Genomic DNA, 16974 nt, shown 5'->3' with positions numbered 1-16974 from the left:
TCAGCCATCTGCCCAGTAACCGGGATTCATCCGAGAAGAGCCTACTTCTCCGGGGCATCGAAGGTGAGCATTTGCCCACTGAAGTTGGTTATGATATCGAACTGCAGTCAGGTAAAGACCCTGGTGACAATGACAAGCACGCAGATGAGCTTTCCTGAGACGGTTTCTGACAGTTTGTTGTGCAAACCCACAGTTTCTTCAGCTGTCCAGGTGGCTCGTCTCAGATGATCCCGCAAGTGAAGAAGCTGAATGTGGAGGTCCTGGGCTGGCATAGTTACACGTGGTCTGCTGTTGTGAGACCGGTTGGACGTACTGCCAAATTCTCTAAAATGACTTTGGAGGTGGCTTATGATAGAGAAATGAACATGCAATTATCTGGCAACAGCTATGGTTGACAGTCAGTATGCCAATTGCACGCTCCCTCAAAACTTGAGACATCTGTGGCATTGTGTTGTGTGACAAAATTGCACATAATAGAGTGGCTTTTATTGTCCCCAGCTCAAGGTGCACCTGTGTAATGATCATGCTTCAGCTTCTTGATATGCCATACCTGCCAGGTGGATGGATTATCTTTGTAAAGGAGAAATGCTCACTAACAGGGATGTAAACAAATTTGTGTACAACGTTTTAAAGAAATTGGCTTTTTGTGTGTATGAAAAATGTCTGGGTTCTTTTATTTCAGATCATGAAACACGGGACCAACACTTTACATGTTGCATTTATATTTTTGTTCAGTGTATGTGAAAATATGTGAAAATGTTTTCTATTGGACTGAATGTAAATATATACTTTCACATAATCTATACAGCTAAAAACAACAATGGCATTGACATTGAGGTTAAGAACGTGTACTATATCAATTTACCTAATTTTGCTAACCGTTACTCTGGACAAAAACATCAGTATTGTTTAATGCTTTAAATATAAAAACGAAATCCTAAAATTACAGCACAATGAGCAAACTCTGAAATTTCAATTAATCTTAATTAATCACAGCAAATCCTACGATTAACTTGATTGCATGTGAAAATCCATGTGGAACTTCACATGTCCTAAAACCACGTGTCTGACTCATGTGAAAGATATAACAATATATTGTGTTTTTCTTTACGTGTCATTTGTCACTTGTGTCCGAAAGCCACATATTATTTTTTTGCCACAATATTGTTTTAGCACATTTGGTTCTTTGGAAGTTATGGGAACATATATTTTTGGTTTCACATTGGTTGGGGGAACAAAATCATACGTTTCCTGCAAGCACATTTCTTTTTTATTGTGAAACAGCATAATTGAGATTCACACCTATAATCTTCTGGTCTCTATCTGTGGAATTAGACCACTGCACCACCAGAATAGAGCTACCATGCCATGTTTTCTTAAGTGTGCAAAGCTGTTTATTTTAATTGATTCAAATTAGAGGATAGACAGTTTTGTTGATGCTGAAAAAGGAATGTATATGTTTTTATATAACATTCTTAGAACGTTCTCTGAACGTAATTAAAGTGTTGTGTTTTTTTATGGATAGTTTTCTTAACGTTCTCTGAACAATTTGAGAACATGACTTTAAAATAGAACAATGAAGAACCCTGTAGGGAACGTTATGCTGAAGTACTGAAATTCCCACAGAAGAACATTATTTCTTAACATTCTTAACACAATGAGTACATTACTTTAAATAGAATCATGAGGAAACCTTATGCTGAAGTACTGAAATTCTGAAGTACTGTTGTTTCTTAATGTTCTTAATGTTTTTTCTTAATGTTCTCTAAACTACAGGACCCGTCAAAAGTTTGGACACCCCTACTCATCCAAGTGTTGTTGTTTTTTAAAACTATTTTCTACATTGTTGAATAATAGTAAAGACATAAAAACTATGAAATAACACATATGGAATCATGTAGTATCCCAAAAAGTTTTAAACAATTAAAAATATATTTTATATTTGAGATTCTTAAAAGTAGCCACCCTTTGCCATGATGACAGCATTGAGGTGCAGTTAAATTGCCGATTTCTGAGGCTGGTAAATCTAATGAACTCTGCAGCAGAGGTAACTCTGGGTCTTCCTTTCCTGTGGCGGTCCTCATGAGTGGCAGTTTTATCATTGCGCTTGATGGTTTTTGCGACTGCAATTGAAGAAACTTTCAAAGTTCTTGAAATTTTCCAGATTGACTGACATTCATGCCTTAAAGCAGGGGTGGGCAATTCCAGTCCTCAAGGGCCTGAATGGTATCACAGTTTTGCCCCAGACCCAGCTAACACACCTGACTTCAATAATCACCTAATCATGATCATCAGTTTAGAATGCAATTTGATTAATCAGCTGTGGGGGATGGAGAAAAAGTGTGACACCAATCAGGCCCTCGAGAACTGGAGTTGCCAACGCCTGCATTAAAGTAATGATGGACTGTCGTTTCACTTAGCTTATTTGAGCTGTTCTTGCCATAATACGGACTTGGTCTTTTACCAAATATGTCTATCTTCTGTATACTACCCCTACCTTGTCACAGCACAACTGATTGGTTAAAATGCATGTAGGAAAGAAATTCCACAAATAAACTTTAAACAAGTGACACCTGTTAATTGAAATTCATTACAGGTAGCTGGTTGAGAGAATGCTAAGAGTGTGCAAAGCTGTCTTCAAGCAAAGGGTGGCTACTTTGAAGAAACTAAAATCTAAAATATATTTTCATTTGTTTGACACTTATTTGGTTACTACATGATTCCTTATGTGTTATTTCATAGTTTTGATGTCTTCACTATTATCCTACAATGTAGAAAATAGTAAAAATAAAGAAAAACCCTTGAATGAGTAGGCGTGTGCAAACTTTTGACTGGTACTGTAAGTCTATAACCTCTCATATATTTTAAATATTAACTCATGCAAAAATCAGTAGCTGTGCATTGGTAAAATCACTGTGGAAGTCAAGCCCCCCCCCCTCCAAAAAAAAAAACATATTACAACTTACATGTTGTGATAATTGCGTTGTTTGCATTAAAGGGATGACACACACTGTCATTGCACTCTGAAAACTCTCAAAGGGAAACGCTGTCGTAATACCTTTCATGGCAGGCCTCTGGAAGAATCACAATACCATAGTAACAATGGTGAACTTTTAACTTTTAAGGCACACCTGTTCATTGAAATGCATTCCAGGTAACTACCTCATGAAGCTGGTTGAGAGTATGCAAAGCTGTCATCAAGGAAAAGGGTGGCTGCTTTGAACAATTTGAAATATATTTTGATATTCTGTTTAACACTTTTTTGGTTACGACATAGTTTTGATGTCTTCACTACTATTTTACAGTGTAAAAAATAGTACAAATTAAGAAAAACCCTTGAATAAGTAGGTGTGTCCAAACTTTTGACTGGTACTGTATATTAACTCTGATGAAGAAAATGTGTGAGAGGATGAGAATTCAGCATGGGATTATAGTATAGGGAGGGCTAAAAATGCACAGCACAGGAAGGAGTCTCACCGCAAAGAGTCTCAGCACGTTGGCCACCATGATGGACACAGAGCTGCCTGATGCTCCGATTACTCCCACCACCCTCTCTGGTTTGCGAATAATGGGTGGCTCATTGTTGGAGCAACGCACGTCTGAGTTATCCTTCTGGATGAGGGCCTGGACGAAGGTGAGTGACTGCTCCAGAGCGTAGGTGTCTCTGGAGCAGGTGTCCAGGACCATGGCCCCCAGGGTGATGTTAGGAAGGAGGTCAGGGTCACTGTTGATCTGATCCAGCGCATACAGCATGGCCTCCATTCGGTGGATCCCCTTCTCCCTCTTGATCTCCCCACAGGGCACACCGGCTGGCCCACGGGAGTGCACTGGAAACAGGCCACCCAGGGTGATGTCCCCTTTGATCTTGATGGAGTGTGGTTGTGTGCCCTGCTGAGCCCATGCATATGGACTTAGACCCAGAAACAGCATCCACAGTAACCTGAGCAATGTAGTTACATGGCATCCAAAACGTGGACCAAATTGACAGCAGAACTGTGATGTGTGGCACTGTGATATCATGATTCTGGCCACCAAAGGTTCCTGTATCCAGTGTTAAAGTACCAGGCTTCTCCCTCTACATGTGATACCTGTGAACAGTAATGAGGACATGTTGGTATTTTGGTTTAAGTTCAGTTATAGCTTTTGTTACATCAATTTTAGACTAACACTGAGTGAATAAAATAACTGTTAATCATACAAATGGATCTGCAAGCGCTCTTACCATGACATCAGAAATTACTATACAGTATGTCTTGGCATCAATGGCATATTACCAAACATTATCATTCAATCGGACAATATAGGACATGCCACTTCAGTTCTTCACCACAATCTCAAAATGGGAATAAAAATATGTGTCTGTGGAAGAGAAGATCTACTGCTTCTAGACTTAAACATAGTCACACTCAAACCCCACAGCAAAGAGTCTTCTAAGTAAAGGGTATCTGCATGGTTGGACAAGTAAAACACAGCCAAGAGAGCAGCAAAGAGCATAGTGATCACATCTCATTAATATTGCACAAAAGCTAACATGGACAGATATGTGTTTTATAAATGTTTTTCATGTTCTGTAATACTATTTATGTTTAAGGAAACATAAGGGAAACATTGGGGTGAGAAATAGAATTAAGGGGCTTGATCAAGATACAAATATGTGTTACGCAAAGATCAAGTCTTATCCTGATTCATTTCATCCTAATGTGAAGCTAAGAATATAAATATATACTGAAATATTTATAGCTCAGTTTGACTGCCTAGCTTACTTTCCTTCCAATTTCACTGTGTCATCCAATTAAGTTATGACAGTATTGAAAAATGGCATATGATGTAAAAGATTTGGTTTAAGACAAAATCTGACTAAAATATTGAAATTACAAATATGATGTTCCACCGAGTAAGTTTAATTAAAGTTGTATCTGTTCACGTTTTTTTTGCAAAACAGAGTTTAATCTTAGTTGTATGATTAGCATCCAACCAAACATTATATTCTACAGGGTAGTGGGTTCGATCCCCGGGACCACCCATACGTAGAATGTATGCACACATGACTGTAAGTCGCTTTGGATAAAAGCGTCTGCTAAATGGCATATATTATTATTATTATTATTATTATTCTATAATTTGATGCAACATATCAATGTTGTGCAAACAATGAAAAAACTGCATTGGATACTGGGCATGAAGTTTACACAAATGATGCAATGCATTGAAATAGAGATATGCCTCACAGAGATGAAATGTTCAATACACAGTATGGGTAGCAAGTTTAACATGTATATGACACATATAATAAAAGAGTCAAATATGACCTCGGTACTTGAAATCTGAAAAGAGGTTTATGGGTGTAATAAATATAAGAATTGACTGCTTACCTGAACATTCCATTTGGACCAGTCTTGATTTCATCCATCACTCCAACACTCCCAAACAGGTCTATTCCCATATTCAATATGTGATGAGGTTCAGTGCCAGATTCTTCATTGTTTTAGCAAAAAGTAAATCCATTAACATCCCAGATATTATATGTATTTTCTAAAAAATAACTGGAATGGACTCAAATCCTTCAATAACATAACATTTTTTTTAGTTAGCAAAAAAAGATCGAACATTTTGGCTTTCGAGGCTTTAGTGTATAGCATTGTCTAAATCACGGAAAAGTAGAAAAAACACCATATTATGCCACTGAGATTCTACAAATCAATGCCAAATCCCTTTAAAGTTCTCTCCCACTTGCTCTCTTTTTATGTCTCTGCCTCGCTCTGTCTGTTGAACCCTCTTCTCTCTCAGTGCACTAATGGGCACGGATTGAGATTATCATGCGGCCGTCTGTGAAGAAATCCCTAGGTGGACTAGCCTTTATATTTGTATGCAGCTGTACTATATGTAGTGCCCTCCCCCTTTTATGATGGAACTCCCTCACTTTGCAGGGGAGATTAGAAAGGCAGCGACATGAGAATACATTCTCATACACACCTGTAGAATATCATGTTCTAACTACTGAAACATGTTCAACTAAAACAATAGTGATTCACACAATCACATGGAAATGAAAAAAGATGCATCTGTTTCTCTGCTGTATAGACAAAATCATTTTCTATAGCATCCCCAGGATCAGTCACATTAAATAGTACTGTTAATCCACGGCTGTTCGATACCCATTGGATTTGATCAAATCAACGATTTTGGTGCAACAGACCTTTCTCACATAATATTTAATAACTAAATGGAGACCTGATACAGATTCATAACAAAACATAAATAATTATTTCCAGTTGCTAGATATGGTGTGAGATTTTAGTCTGTTTTCTGTCTGCCTGTAGCTGAAAGAACACTATACATGCTATTAAGATATGATGGGGCCACTTTGCAAGCTGCTTTTCAGTTGTTTGATTGGAATCTCTAAAAAGGCACACTACTGCCACCTAGTGTATTAGATCCATGTTTGACATCACACTACCGTAATCCGGCAGCAGTAAAACTGACAGCACTAAATGTAACTGTCAAGACCTGACATTTTAACAATTTGCATAGCTAGATAGCATTGTGACAAAGTCAAAACACACAGAAATACTTTTCGAAGACATATTGGTTTACTCTAGATAAATATACAGGGCAAGAAATGCTTAGCACAGTAAGTTACAGTATGTCATAACTCAGATGTAAGGCAGCGCTTAAATTGAAACAAACAAAAAAATACATTACAAAGAGAGTTACAGTGTTTTAAAACAAGAGGTTCAATGTTTGGCTAGTACCCTAAGAACACAGACTTCTCCAAGCCGTCCTCTGCTTTAGTGTACTCCAGGTGGGATCTGTAGTACTGGCTGTTGTAGTAAGGGCTGTTGCGGACATACTCCAGATAGTCAGGGGTTCCTGGACAGATTACATTGTCTGCCAGCAGCACTGTGCCTTTCTGTATGAGACCACACTCCTAGAGAGAGAGGGATATAGGAAGAGATATAGTTGGGGGAATGGGAGAAAGAGAGGGAGATGGGAAGAGATATAGTTAGGGAGATGGGAGAAAGAGAGGGAGATGGGAAGACATATAGTTAGGGGAATGGGATAAAGAGGGAGAAAAGAGAGAATGACATGTGTTTTGTTTATTCATATCGGGGTAAGAGTGTAGGACTATCAATGCTTCACTATCATCACAGGATGATCAGACTAGTTATCTTACTTACCTCCAGCAGTTTTGTGTCAGGAAGGTAGCGCTCTTTCCAGTGGTCCAGGAAAACTAAGTCAAACGCCTGGACCCCGAAATGCTCCTTCATCCAAGGGATCCAGTCTCCTGAGGCTCCCTCCACTAGCTGCACCTGGACAACAGTAATGAGATCTCATCTAAGCTTCTGAGTTTACAACTGACCCGTATCTTTTAACATCTACTACCCACCCATATTTACATGAATGTACATCACGTTCATCATCAGATGTAATTATATTCATCTATCCTAATCTCCTTTTACCTTATCTTCCAGTCCTGACCATTTGATGACTTGACGAGCAATGGCAGCATAATCTGGGTTGAACTCCAAGGTAATGACACAGGCTCCAGGGGGTAATAGGCGGGCTATGCGTACTGTTGAGTAGCCACAGTAAGTGCCTAACTCCAAGACAGTGACTGGACTCACTTCATTGACCACCGAGTCCAGAATGGAGCCTGTAATGAAGTCACAATATACAGACACACACACGAAGATGTGGACACAGTCAAGACCAGGCAGACATGTGGCCTGGGGTGGTCTAGAGGTCTAAGAACACACCCTGTATATACGGCTGCAACATGGGTTAATTCAATCCGACTGCTCTTTCAGCACTCTCCCCTACCTTTCACCTCTATCTATCCAATAAACATACAAAATATTTACTATATACTGTGTTTGTATGTATATATATATATATATATATATATATATATATATATATATATATATATATATATATATATATATATATATATATATATATATTATTTATATATTTATATATTATTTATGTTTTAAATACCAGGCAGACTGATGATAGGGTAAAGATCAATTAAGGTCGCTTTGGATAAAAGCGTCTGCTAAATGGCATTTGTTATTATTATTAATAACCCATTCAAAGCACATGTAGAGTACCTTTCTCATCCCCCACATTCATGGCCCATTCTCTATGTCTGCAGAAGTGGTCGATGGCTGTGATCACACTCTGGGGGTCTCCTACAGTGGCTTTCGTCTGCACTGCCTTCAGAATACGCTAGATATTTCAGAGGGAAAAATTACGGATGGTATTGTACCTACGATGATGCCTACATTACATTTAGTATTTACTATTTTATTAGGATCCAAATGAGCTGCTGCCAAGGCAGCTGCTTCTCTTCCTGGCGTCCAAACAAGAATAAAGCGACACATCACAACAAAACAATAGTCTACTCTACATCACAAATAAAACAACACATCACACAATACATTGTGCACTATACACATTTACACTGGTCCACCATAACAAATGTACAATATAACATGTACAACATTACACCAATACAATATCACAAATACAATGTGTGTGTGTGTGTACGTGCATGCATGCGTGGCAATGGGTGTGTGTGCGTGTCTCTTCACAGTCCACTATTGTCACGCTCTGACCTTACATATCTCTGTTTTCTTTATATTTTGGTTAGGGTGGGTATGCTAGTTTTTGTATTGTCTAGGGTTTTTGTATGTCTATGGGTTTTGTAGGTCTAGGTAATATGTATGTCTATGGTGGCCTGATATGGTTCCCAATCAGAGGCAGCTGTTTATCGCTGTCTCTGATTGGGGATCATATTTAGGTAGCCATTTTCCCTTTTGTGTTCGTGGGTTCTTGTCTATGTGTAGTTGCCTCTCAGCACTCATTCGTGTCGTTTTGTTATTTTGGCTAGTTTGTTCAGTGTTCATTCTTATAATAATAAAGAATGTACGCATACCACGCTGCGCCTTGGTCCTATCCTTATAACGATTGTGAAAGAAGAACCCACCACAAAAGGACCAAGCAGTGTGTTAATGAGGAGCGGACATCATGGGCCCGGGAGAAAGATGAGTTGAGGACATCCTGGACCTGGGAGGAGGTAATGGCAGGGGACAAGACCCTGCCATGGAAGCAGGTGGAGATAGCGCAGGAGGAAAGGTGACGATACGAGGGGACACGGTTAGCACAGAAGCCCGAGAGGCAGACCCAATATTGTTTTGGGGGGGGCACACGAGGAGATTGGCTGAGTCAGGTTGGAGACTTGAGCCAACTCCTCGTGGTAGCGTGTGACTGGTCAGGCACCGTGTTATGCAGAGATGCGCACAGTGTCTCCGGTTCGCATTCATAGCCCGGTGCGCTCTATTCCAGATCCTCGCATTAGCCGGGCTAGAATGGGCATCCAGCCAGGACGGATGGTGCCGGCTCAGTGTTCCTGGTCCCCAGTACACCTCCTTGGACCAGAATATCATGCGCCGGCTCTGCGTACTGTGTCTCCGGTGCGTCTGCACAGCCCAGTGCGTCCTGTGCTGGCGCCCCGCACTTGCCGGGCTCAAATGAGCATCCATCCAGGATGCATTGTGCCAGCTCCACGCTCCAGATCTCCAGTGCGCCTCCACAGTCCAGTACGTCCTGTGCCTGCTCCCCGCACTCGCCCTGAGGTGTGTGTCACCAGCCCGGTACCACCTGTACCGCCTCCAACGTCCAGAGCTTCAGGCGATGTTTCATAGTCCGGAACCTCCAACGACGGGCCACAGTACGGAACCTCCAACGACGGGCCACAGTCCGGAACCTCCAACGACGTGCCACAGTACAGAACCTCCAACGACGGGCCACAGCCCGGAACCTCCAACGTCAGGCCACAGTCCGGAACCTCTAACGACGGTCCACAGTCCAGAGCCTCCAGCGACAATCCCCAGTCCAGAGCCTCCAGCGACGATCCCCAGTCCGGAGCCTCCGGCGATGATCGACGGTCTAGTTCTACAAAGGCGGCGGGATCAGTGTAAAGAGGGGGGGCGTGGCGTCCAGAACCAGAACTGCCACCAAGGGTAGATGCCCACCCGGACCCTCTCCTATAGGTTCAGATTCCCACCTTTAGGGTGGGGTACTGTCACGCTCTGACCTTAGATATCTGTTTTCTTTATATTTTGGTTAGGTCAGGGTGTGACGAGGGTGGGTATGCTCGTTTTTGTATTGTTTAGGGTTTTTGTATGTCTAGGGGTTTTGTAGGTCTAGGAAATATTTATGTCTATGGTGGCCTGATGGTTCCCAATCAGAGGCAGCTGTTTATCGTTGTCTCTGATTGGGGATCATATTTAGGTAGCCGTTTTCCCTTTTGTGTTCGTTGATTCTTGTCTATGTGTAGTTGCCTGTCAGCACACATTATGTATAGCTTCACGTGTTGTTTTGTTATTTTGGTTAGTTTGTTCAGTGTTCATTCTTATAATAATAAAGAATGTACGAATACCAAGCTGTGCCTTGGTCCTATCCTTATAACGATCGTGACAGCTATGTTTTATCTTTTGTTTATATGAATTTACTGCTAGCTTCAGTAACCTGATGTGGAAGAGAGTGCCATGTAATTATGGCTCTATAGTACAGTAAGTTTCCCAGCCTCTGTTCTGGACTTAGGGACTGTGAAGAGACCCCAGGTGGCATGTCTTATCGGGCGTCTGATGTCTTATGGGTGTCTGAGCTGTTTGTTAGATGTTTGAACAGACAGTTGGGTGCTTTCCACACGTCAAATACTTCTGACAAAGACAAGTAGTGATGCAGTCAATTTCTCCTCTACTTTGAGCCAGGAGAGATTGACATGCATGTTCTTGATATCAGCCCTCCGTGTACATTTAAGGGCCAGCTGTGCTGCTCTGTTCTGGGCCAACTGTAATTTGCGTATGTCCTTCTTTGTGACACTTGACCATATATATATACAGTACCAGTCAAAAGTTTGGATACACCTGCTCATTCAAGGGTTTTTCTTTATTTTTACTATGTTCTACATTGTAGAATAATGGTGAAGACATTGAAACGATGAAATAACACATGGAATCATGTGTTAGTAACCAAAAAAAGTGTTAAACAAATTCAAGTATATTTTAGATTTTAGTTTCTTCAAAGTAGCCACCCTTTGCCTTGAAGACAGCTTTGCACACTCTTGGCATGCTAGTTAAGTGTTCCTTGAATTCTAAATCAATCACAACAGTGTCACCAGCAAAGCACCCCCACACCATCACACCTCCTCCTCCATGCTTCACGGTGGGAACCACACATGCAGAGAACAGGGCAGCCGAGCGGAAATGGAGGAAAACTCGCCTCCCTGCGGACCTGGCATCCTTTCACTCCCTCCTCTCTACATTTTCCTCCTCTGTCTCTGCTGCTAAAGCCACTTTCTACCACTCTAAATTCCAAGCATCTGCCTCTAACCCTAGGAAGCTCTTTGCCACCTTCTCCTCCCTCCTGAATCCTCCTCCCCTCCCCCCCCTCCTCCCTCTCTGCAGATGACTTCGTCAACCATTTTTAAAAGAAGGTCGACGACATCCGATCCTCGTTTGCTAAGTCAAATGACACCGCTGGTTCTGCTCACACTGCCCTACCCTGTGCTCTGACCTCTTTCTCCCTCTCTCTCCAGATGAAATCTCGCGTCTTGTGACGGCCGGCCGCCCAACAACCTGCCCGCTTGACCCTATCCCCTCCTCTCTTCTCCAGACCATTTCCGGAGACCTTCTCCCTTACCTCACCTCGCTCATCAACTCATCCCTGACCGCTGGCTATGTCCCTTCCGTCTTCAAGAGAGCGAGAGTTGCACCCCTTCTGAAAAAACCTACACTCGATCCCTCCGATGTCAACAATTACAGACCAGTATCCCTTCTTTCTTTTCTCTCCAAAACTCTTGAACGTGCCGTCCTTGGCCAGCTCTCCCGCTATCTCTCTCTGAATGACCTTCTTGATCCAAATCAGTCAGGTTTCAAGACTAGTCATTCAACTGAGACTGCTCTCCTCTGTATCACGGAGGCGCTCCGCACTGCTAAAGCTAACTCTCTCTCCTCTGCTCTCATCCTTCTAGATCTATCGGCTGCCTTCGATACTGTGAACCATCAGATCCTCCTCTCCACCCTCTCCGAGTTGGGCATCTCCGGCGCGGCCCACGCTTGGATTGCGTCCTACCTGACAGGTCGCTCCTACCAGGTGGCATGGCGAGAATCTGTCTCCTCACCACGCGCTCTCACCACTGGTGTCCCCCAGGGCTCTGTTCTAGGCCCTCTCCTATTCTCGCTATACACTTGGCTCTGTCATAACCTCACATGGTCTCTCCTATCATTGCTATGCAGACGACACACAATTAATCTTCTCCTTTCCCCCTTCTGATGACCAGGTGGCGAATCGCATCTCTGCATGTCTGGCAGACATATCAGTGTGGATGACGGATCACCACCTCAAGCTGAACCTCGGCAAGACGGAGCTGCTCTTCCTCCCGGGGAAGGACTGCCCGTTCCATGATCTCGCCATCACGGTTGACAACTCCATTGTGTCCTCCTCCCAAAGCGCTAAGAACCTTGGCGTGATCCTGGACAACACCCTGTCGTTCTCAACCAACATCAAGGCGGTGGCCCGTTCCTGTAGGTTCATGCTCTACAACATCCGAAGAGTACGACCCTGCCTCACACAGGAAGCGGCGCAGGTCCTAATCCAGGCACTTGTCATCTCCCGTCTGGATTACTGCAACTCGCTGTTGGCTGGGCTCCCTGCCTGTGCCATTAAACCCCTTCAACTCATCCAGAACGCCGCAGCCCGTCTGGTGTTCAACCTTCCCAAGTTCTCTCACGTCACCCCGCTCCTCCGTTCTCTCCACTGGCTTCCAGTTGAAGCTCGCATCCGCTACAAGACCATGGTGCTTGCCTACGGAGCTGTGAGGGGAACGGCACCTCAGTACCTCCAGGCTCTGATCAGGCCCTACACCCAAACAAGGGCACTGCGTTCATCCACCTCTGGCCTGCTCGCCTCCCTACCACTGCGGAAGTACAGCTCCCGCTCAGCCCAGTCAAAACTGTTCGCTGCTCTGGCCCCCCAATGGTGGAACAAACTCCCTCACGACGCCAGGACAGCGGAGTCAATCACCACCTTCCGGAGACACCTGAAACCCCACCTCTTTAAGGAATACCTAGGATAGGATAAGTAATCCCTCTCACCCCCCCCTTTAAGATTTAGATGCACTATTGTAAAGTGACTGTTCCACTGGATGTCATAAGGTGAATGCACCAATTTGGAAGTCGCTCTGGATAAGAGCGTCTGCTAAATGACTTAAATGTAAATGTAATGTAAATGTAATCATCTGTTTAGCTACCCTGCATCTCACAAAGACACAGTGGTTGGAACCAAATATCTCAAATTTGGACTCATCAGACCAAAGGACAGATTTCCACTGGTCTAATGTCCATTGCTCGTGTTTCTTGGCCCAAGCAAATCTATTCTTCTTATTGGTGTCCTTTAGTAGTGGTTTCTTTGCAGCAATTCAACCATGAAGGCCTGATTCACGCAGTCTCCTCTGAACAGTTGATGTTGAGATGTGTCAGTTACTTGAACTCTGTGAAGCATTTATTTGGGCTGGTAACTCTAATCAACGTATCCTCTGCAGCAGAGGTAACTCTGGGTCTTCCTTTCCTGTGGCGATGTGAGCTGTTCTTGCCATAATACGGACATGGTCTTTTGCCAAATATGTCCATCTTCTGTCTACTACCCCTACCTTGTCACAGCACAACTGATTAGTTCAAATGCATGTAGGAAAGAAATTCCACAAATAAACTTTTAACAAGTCACACCTGTTAATTGAAATTCATTACAGGTGACTACCTCATGAAGCTGGTTGAGAGAATGCTAAGAGTGTGCAAAGCTGTCTTCAAGGCACAAGGTGGCTACTTTGAAGAAACTAAAATCTAAAATATATTTTCATTTACACTTTCTTTGGTTACTACATGATTCCTTATGTGTTATTTCATAGTTTTGGTGTCTTCACTATTATTCTAAAATGTGGAAAATAGTACAAATAAAACCGATTGAATGACTAGGCGTATGCAAACTTTTGACTGGTACTGTAGGTCTATAACCTCTCACATAGTTTTAATATTAACTCATGCAAAAATCAGTAGCGGTGCATTGGTAAAATCTCTGTGGAAGCCAAGCCCCCCCCAAAAAAAAACATATTACAACTAATATGTTGTGATAATTGCATTGTTTGCATTTAAGGGATGGCACACACCCTGTCATTTCACTCTGAAAACTCTCAAAGGGAAACGCTGTCGTTATACCTTTCATGACAGGTCTCTGGAAGAACCACAATACTATAGTAACAATGGTGAACACCAAAGACTGAACTATACATCTGTTTAGAGAGCTCACTTGAGGACGTGAAGTCCGGGTCAAGGTGTCCAGTGCACGCTCCACGATGACATCATGCCACAGTAGTGCCAGTCCTCCATGATACTGCACAGCCATGGGGATCACCCAGCGGTAAAGAACAAAGAGGACAGCCGCTCCCATGATCAAACCAGAAAGAAGGCTCAGCAACATCCTAGGACACATAAAGATGGCTGTCATAAAAATGAATTCACTGTAATATAAACTATTTCTAATTTAGTTATGAAGACAGAAAAACAGATAAATAACCATAGACACACTGTACCCATTTTAAAAGATTTTGCAATACAGTATGTCCTCTTATAAACAACAAGAAATCTGTGTGATCATAATGAAATGAATACTGATGGAAATCAATGCCCACGTCCATCAGATCTTGTATCTCTCCTTTCATTCCTCCTTTTGTACTAGGCTAATGAAATGGGTATTTACTATGCAGCAGATGACACTCAAACATGTCCTCCTCTCATTATCATTCAACCACTGTTGTCATATCCACTCATTACTCTCCATCACTCTCACCATCACTCATCAAGGGGAAATGTATTTCATGATTGGCACTTTATATTAATATTTTTAACAAATACATTCATGTGTCCATGTGTTTCAAAATAATACTAACTAAATCACACTGGACTATGAAAAAGTAACAACAAACACAACAAGTGTCTATTCATGAAGAAAAGTCAACAACCTAGTTGTCACGTTCTGACCATCGTTCGTGTGTGTTTTCCTTGTTTTAGTGTTGGTCAGGACGTGAGCTGGGTGGGCATTCTATGTTGTGTGTCTGGTTTGTCTATTTCTATGTTTGGCCTGATACGGATCTCAATCAGAGGCAGGTGTTAGTCATTGTCTCTGATTGGGAACCATATTTAGGTAGCCTGTTTTGTGTTGGGTTTTGTGGGTGATTGTTCTTGTCGCTGTGTTTGCACCAGATAGGACTGTTTTGGTTTTCACTTTTCTTGTTTTGTTTAGTCTGTTCATGTATAGTGTCTTTATAAATTAAACATGAATAACCACCACGTTGCATTTTGGTCTGCCTCTCTTTCACCAGAAGAAAACCCTTACACTAGCGCTCATATTGAAAATCAAAAACACCTCTGAAACATGGTGGTTGAGTTGAGAAAAGTGCAAAAAGGGATAAGAACAAAGCCTAAATCCACTACAAAACAAATTATTTGCACGTATGGAGGCGGGGGGTGGGAGGGTGGACTCTTGAACCTTTCATAGAGAATGCAACTCATGTCTATAAGCCCAGGAGAGGCTGAGCGGAGGTAATGCCTCGAGATGGGCTTTGCGTTGCATAGCAACGGGCAGAACAGGTCAAGCTGTGAGACAAAACCCATGGCACTTGGGCTGAAACCATCTTTACTTAGCCTTTCTTACATGTACGTGTACTGTAGCTACACACAAATGCTTCTGGAAATGTAGTCAGGCGCTTTGAGAGAGTGCCTTCATTAGATGGCAAATATACAGCAAATTGTTTGATGAAGCGGATTAACTGTACCATATTCCAGTGGGCCTTGCACCCTCAAGGTGCTTGAGATGTATAAAATGTATAAAGACAAAATAAAACGTATAAAGACAAAATATTAACATCCGCTTACACTAAATAATTATAAACTGCAGTGTACAGAGAGAGAGCTCAATAAAACAACTATGAAGATCGTTCCAGGACATCATGAGGTGAAGAGGGGCATGCGAATCAGATGATAGAAAACACATGCCACACATATTTAACCCAATCCCCTCTGATGTAATTATGGAATCTAAACAGTTCCAATGAAATCTACACAATTCAGTCAGTCAAACATCAGAATGCTCCGCAACATCTTAAGCTTTTTAAAAAGGGAGAAGACAATTTATTGCACTGTTATCATGAAACCACAGTTGAAACCAACAATGTAAGCATGCAAAAAGTAGCAGCTATTTCCTATACTATTTCAGCATGCAAAGGTAGATTAATGTCAATGGCATAATAACATGGCTATACTTACATCTGAAGCTTGTCAGTCTCCAATTAGGATGGAGATATTCTTCCTTTTCTTCACTTACACTTCTCCTTCTTGATGCCACCTCTCTCGCCATAAAACTGTTCCACACCTTCCAGCACAGTTCGTCTCACACACCAGCGCACGCACATTTTCACGAGACTAACCCCTCCCTACTTGCCAACCCTCCCCCTCACTTTCCGCTGCTGAATAATTAGCTAACCCTTAGTGTGAACAGAGAGGAATCCCACTGGGCACGGATGTCAATTTAACATCTGGTCCACTTTGGATCGACATAACTTTGTTGAAATGTGGAAACAACAACGTTGAATCGACCAGTGCGTGCCCAGTGGGATGTGGAGGTCTCACTAGAGAAAGCCCACTTTCAGTCATCAACACACTCACAGCCCACCTCACACATAAGTTGGATCAGAAGGGACAACACAGAAGGAAGCAACGAAAAGAGAGGAGGTATGGCTTACCTTGCATGGACTGGGTGACCGGGTTGCAGTTTTGAACCCTACTCATCAGTATCCTAATCCCCTTTGAAGCCACTCCTCCTCTGTCATTCCACGAGATCTCATCACAGGAG

At 42.4% G+C, this 16974-nt stretch overlaps 2 protein-coding genes across 3 annotated transcripts in view; both read right to left on the bottom strand.

The window, feature by feature from the left end:
- The window catches only part of grm6b (glutamate receptor, metabotropic 6b), a 39378-nt gene extending 33289 nt beyond the window's left edge, over positions 1-6089 (bottom strand). Inside the window, exons 1-2 of one of the 2 annotated variants that reach the window (XM_046342770.1) lie at positions 5373-6089; positions 3478-4088 (exon numbers count right to left, since the gene is read on the bottom strand). In XM_046342770.1, the coding sequence (XP_046198726.1) occupies positions 3478-4020 (543 nt within the window). In that variant the 5' untranslated portion in view covers positions 4021-4088; positions 5373-6089. The remainder of the gene's footprint in view (positions 1-3477; positions 4089-5372) is intronic. The other variant, XM_046342769.1, reaches the window with a different exon arrangement.
- Positions 6090-6568: 479 nt separating this feature from the next.
- On the bottom strand, positions 6569-16517 carry LOC124031490 (catechol O-methyltransferase B-like). Its single transcript, XM_046342768.1, has 6 exons — positions 16389-16517; positions 14374-14545; positions 8115-8232; positions 7461-7654; positions 7179-7310; positions 6569-6928 (listed from the first exon to the last, which is right to left on the bottom strand). Coding segments are annotated over exons 1-6 (801 nt in total). The 5' UTR covers positions 16391-16517; the 3' UTR covers positions 6569-6745.
- Between the last annotated feature and the right edge of the window lie 457 nt (positions 16518-16974).

The sequence above is a fragment of the Oncorhynchus gorbuscha genome, linkage group LG03, assembly GCF_021184085.1.
Source record: "Oncorhynchus gorbuscha isolate QuinsamMale2020 ecotype Even-year linkage group LG03, OgorEven_v1.0, whole genome shotgun sequence".
NCBI classification, from domain to species: domain Eukaryota; kingdom Metazoa; phylum Chordata; class Actinopteri; order Salmoniformes; family Salmonidae; genus Oncorhynchus; species Oncorhynchus gorbuscha.
The sequence above is the reverse complement of the archived record's forward strand: the minus strand, read 5'-3'. Positions and strand labels throughout refer to the sequence as shown.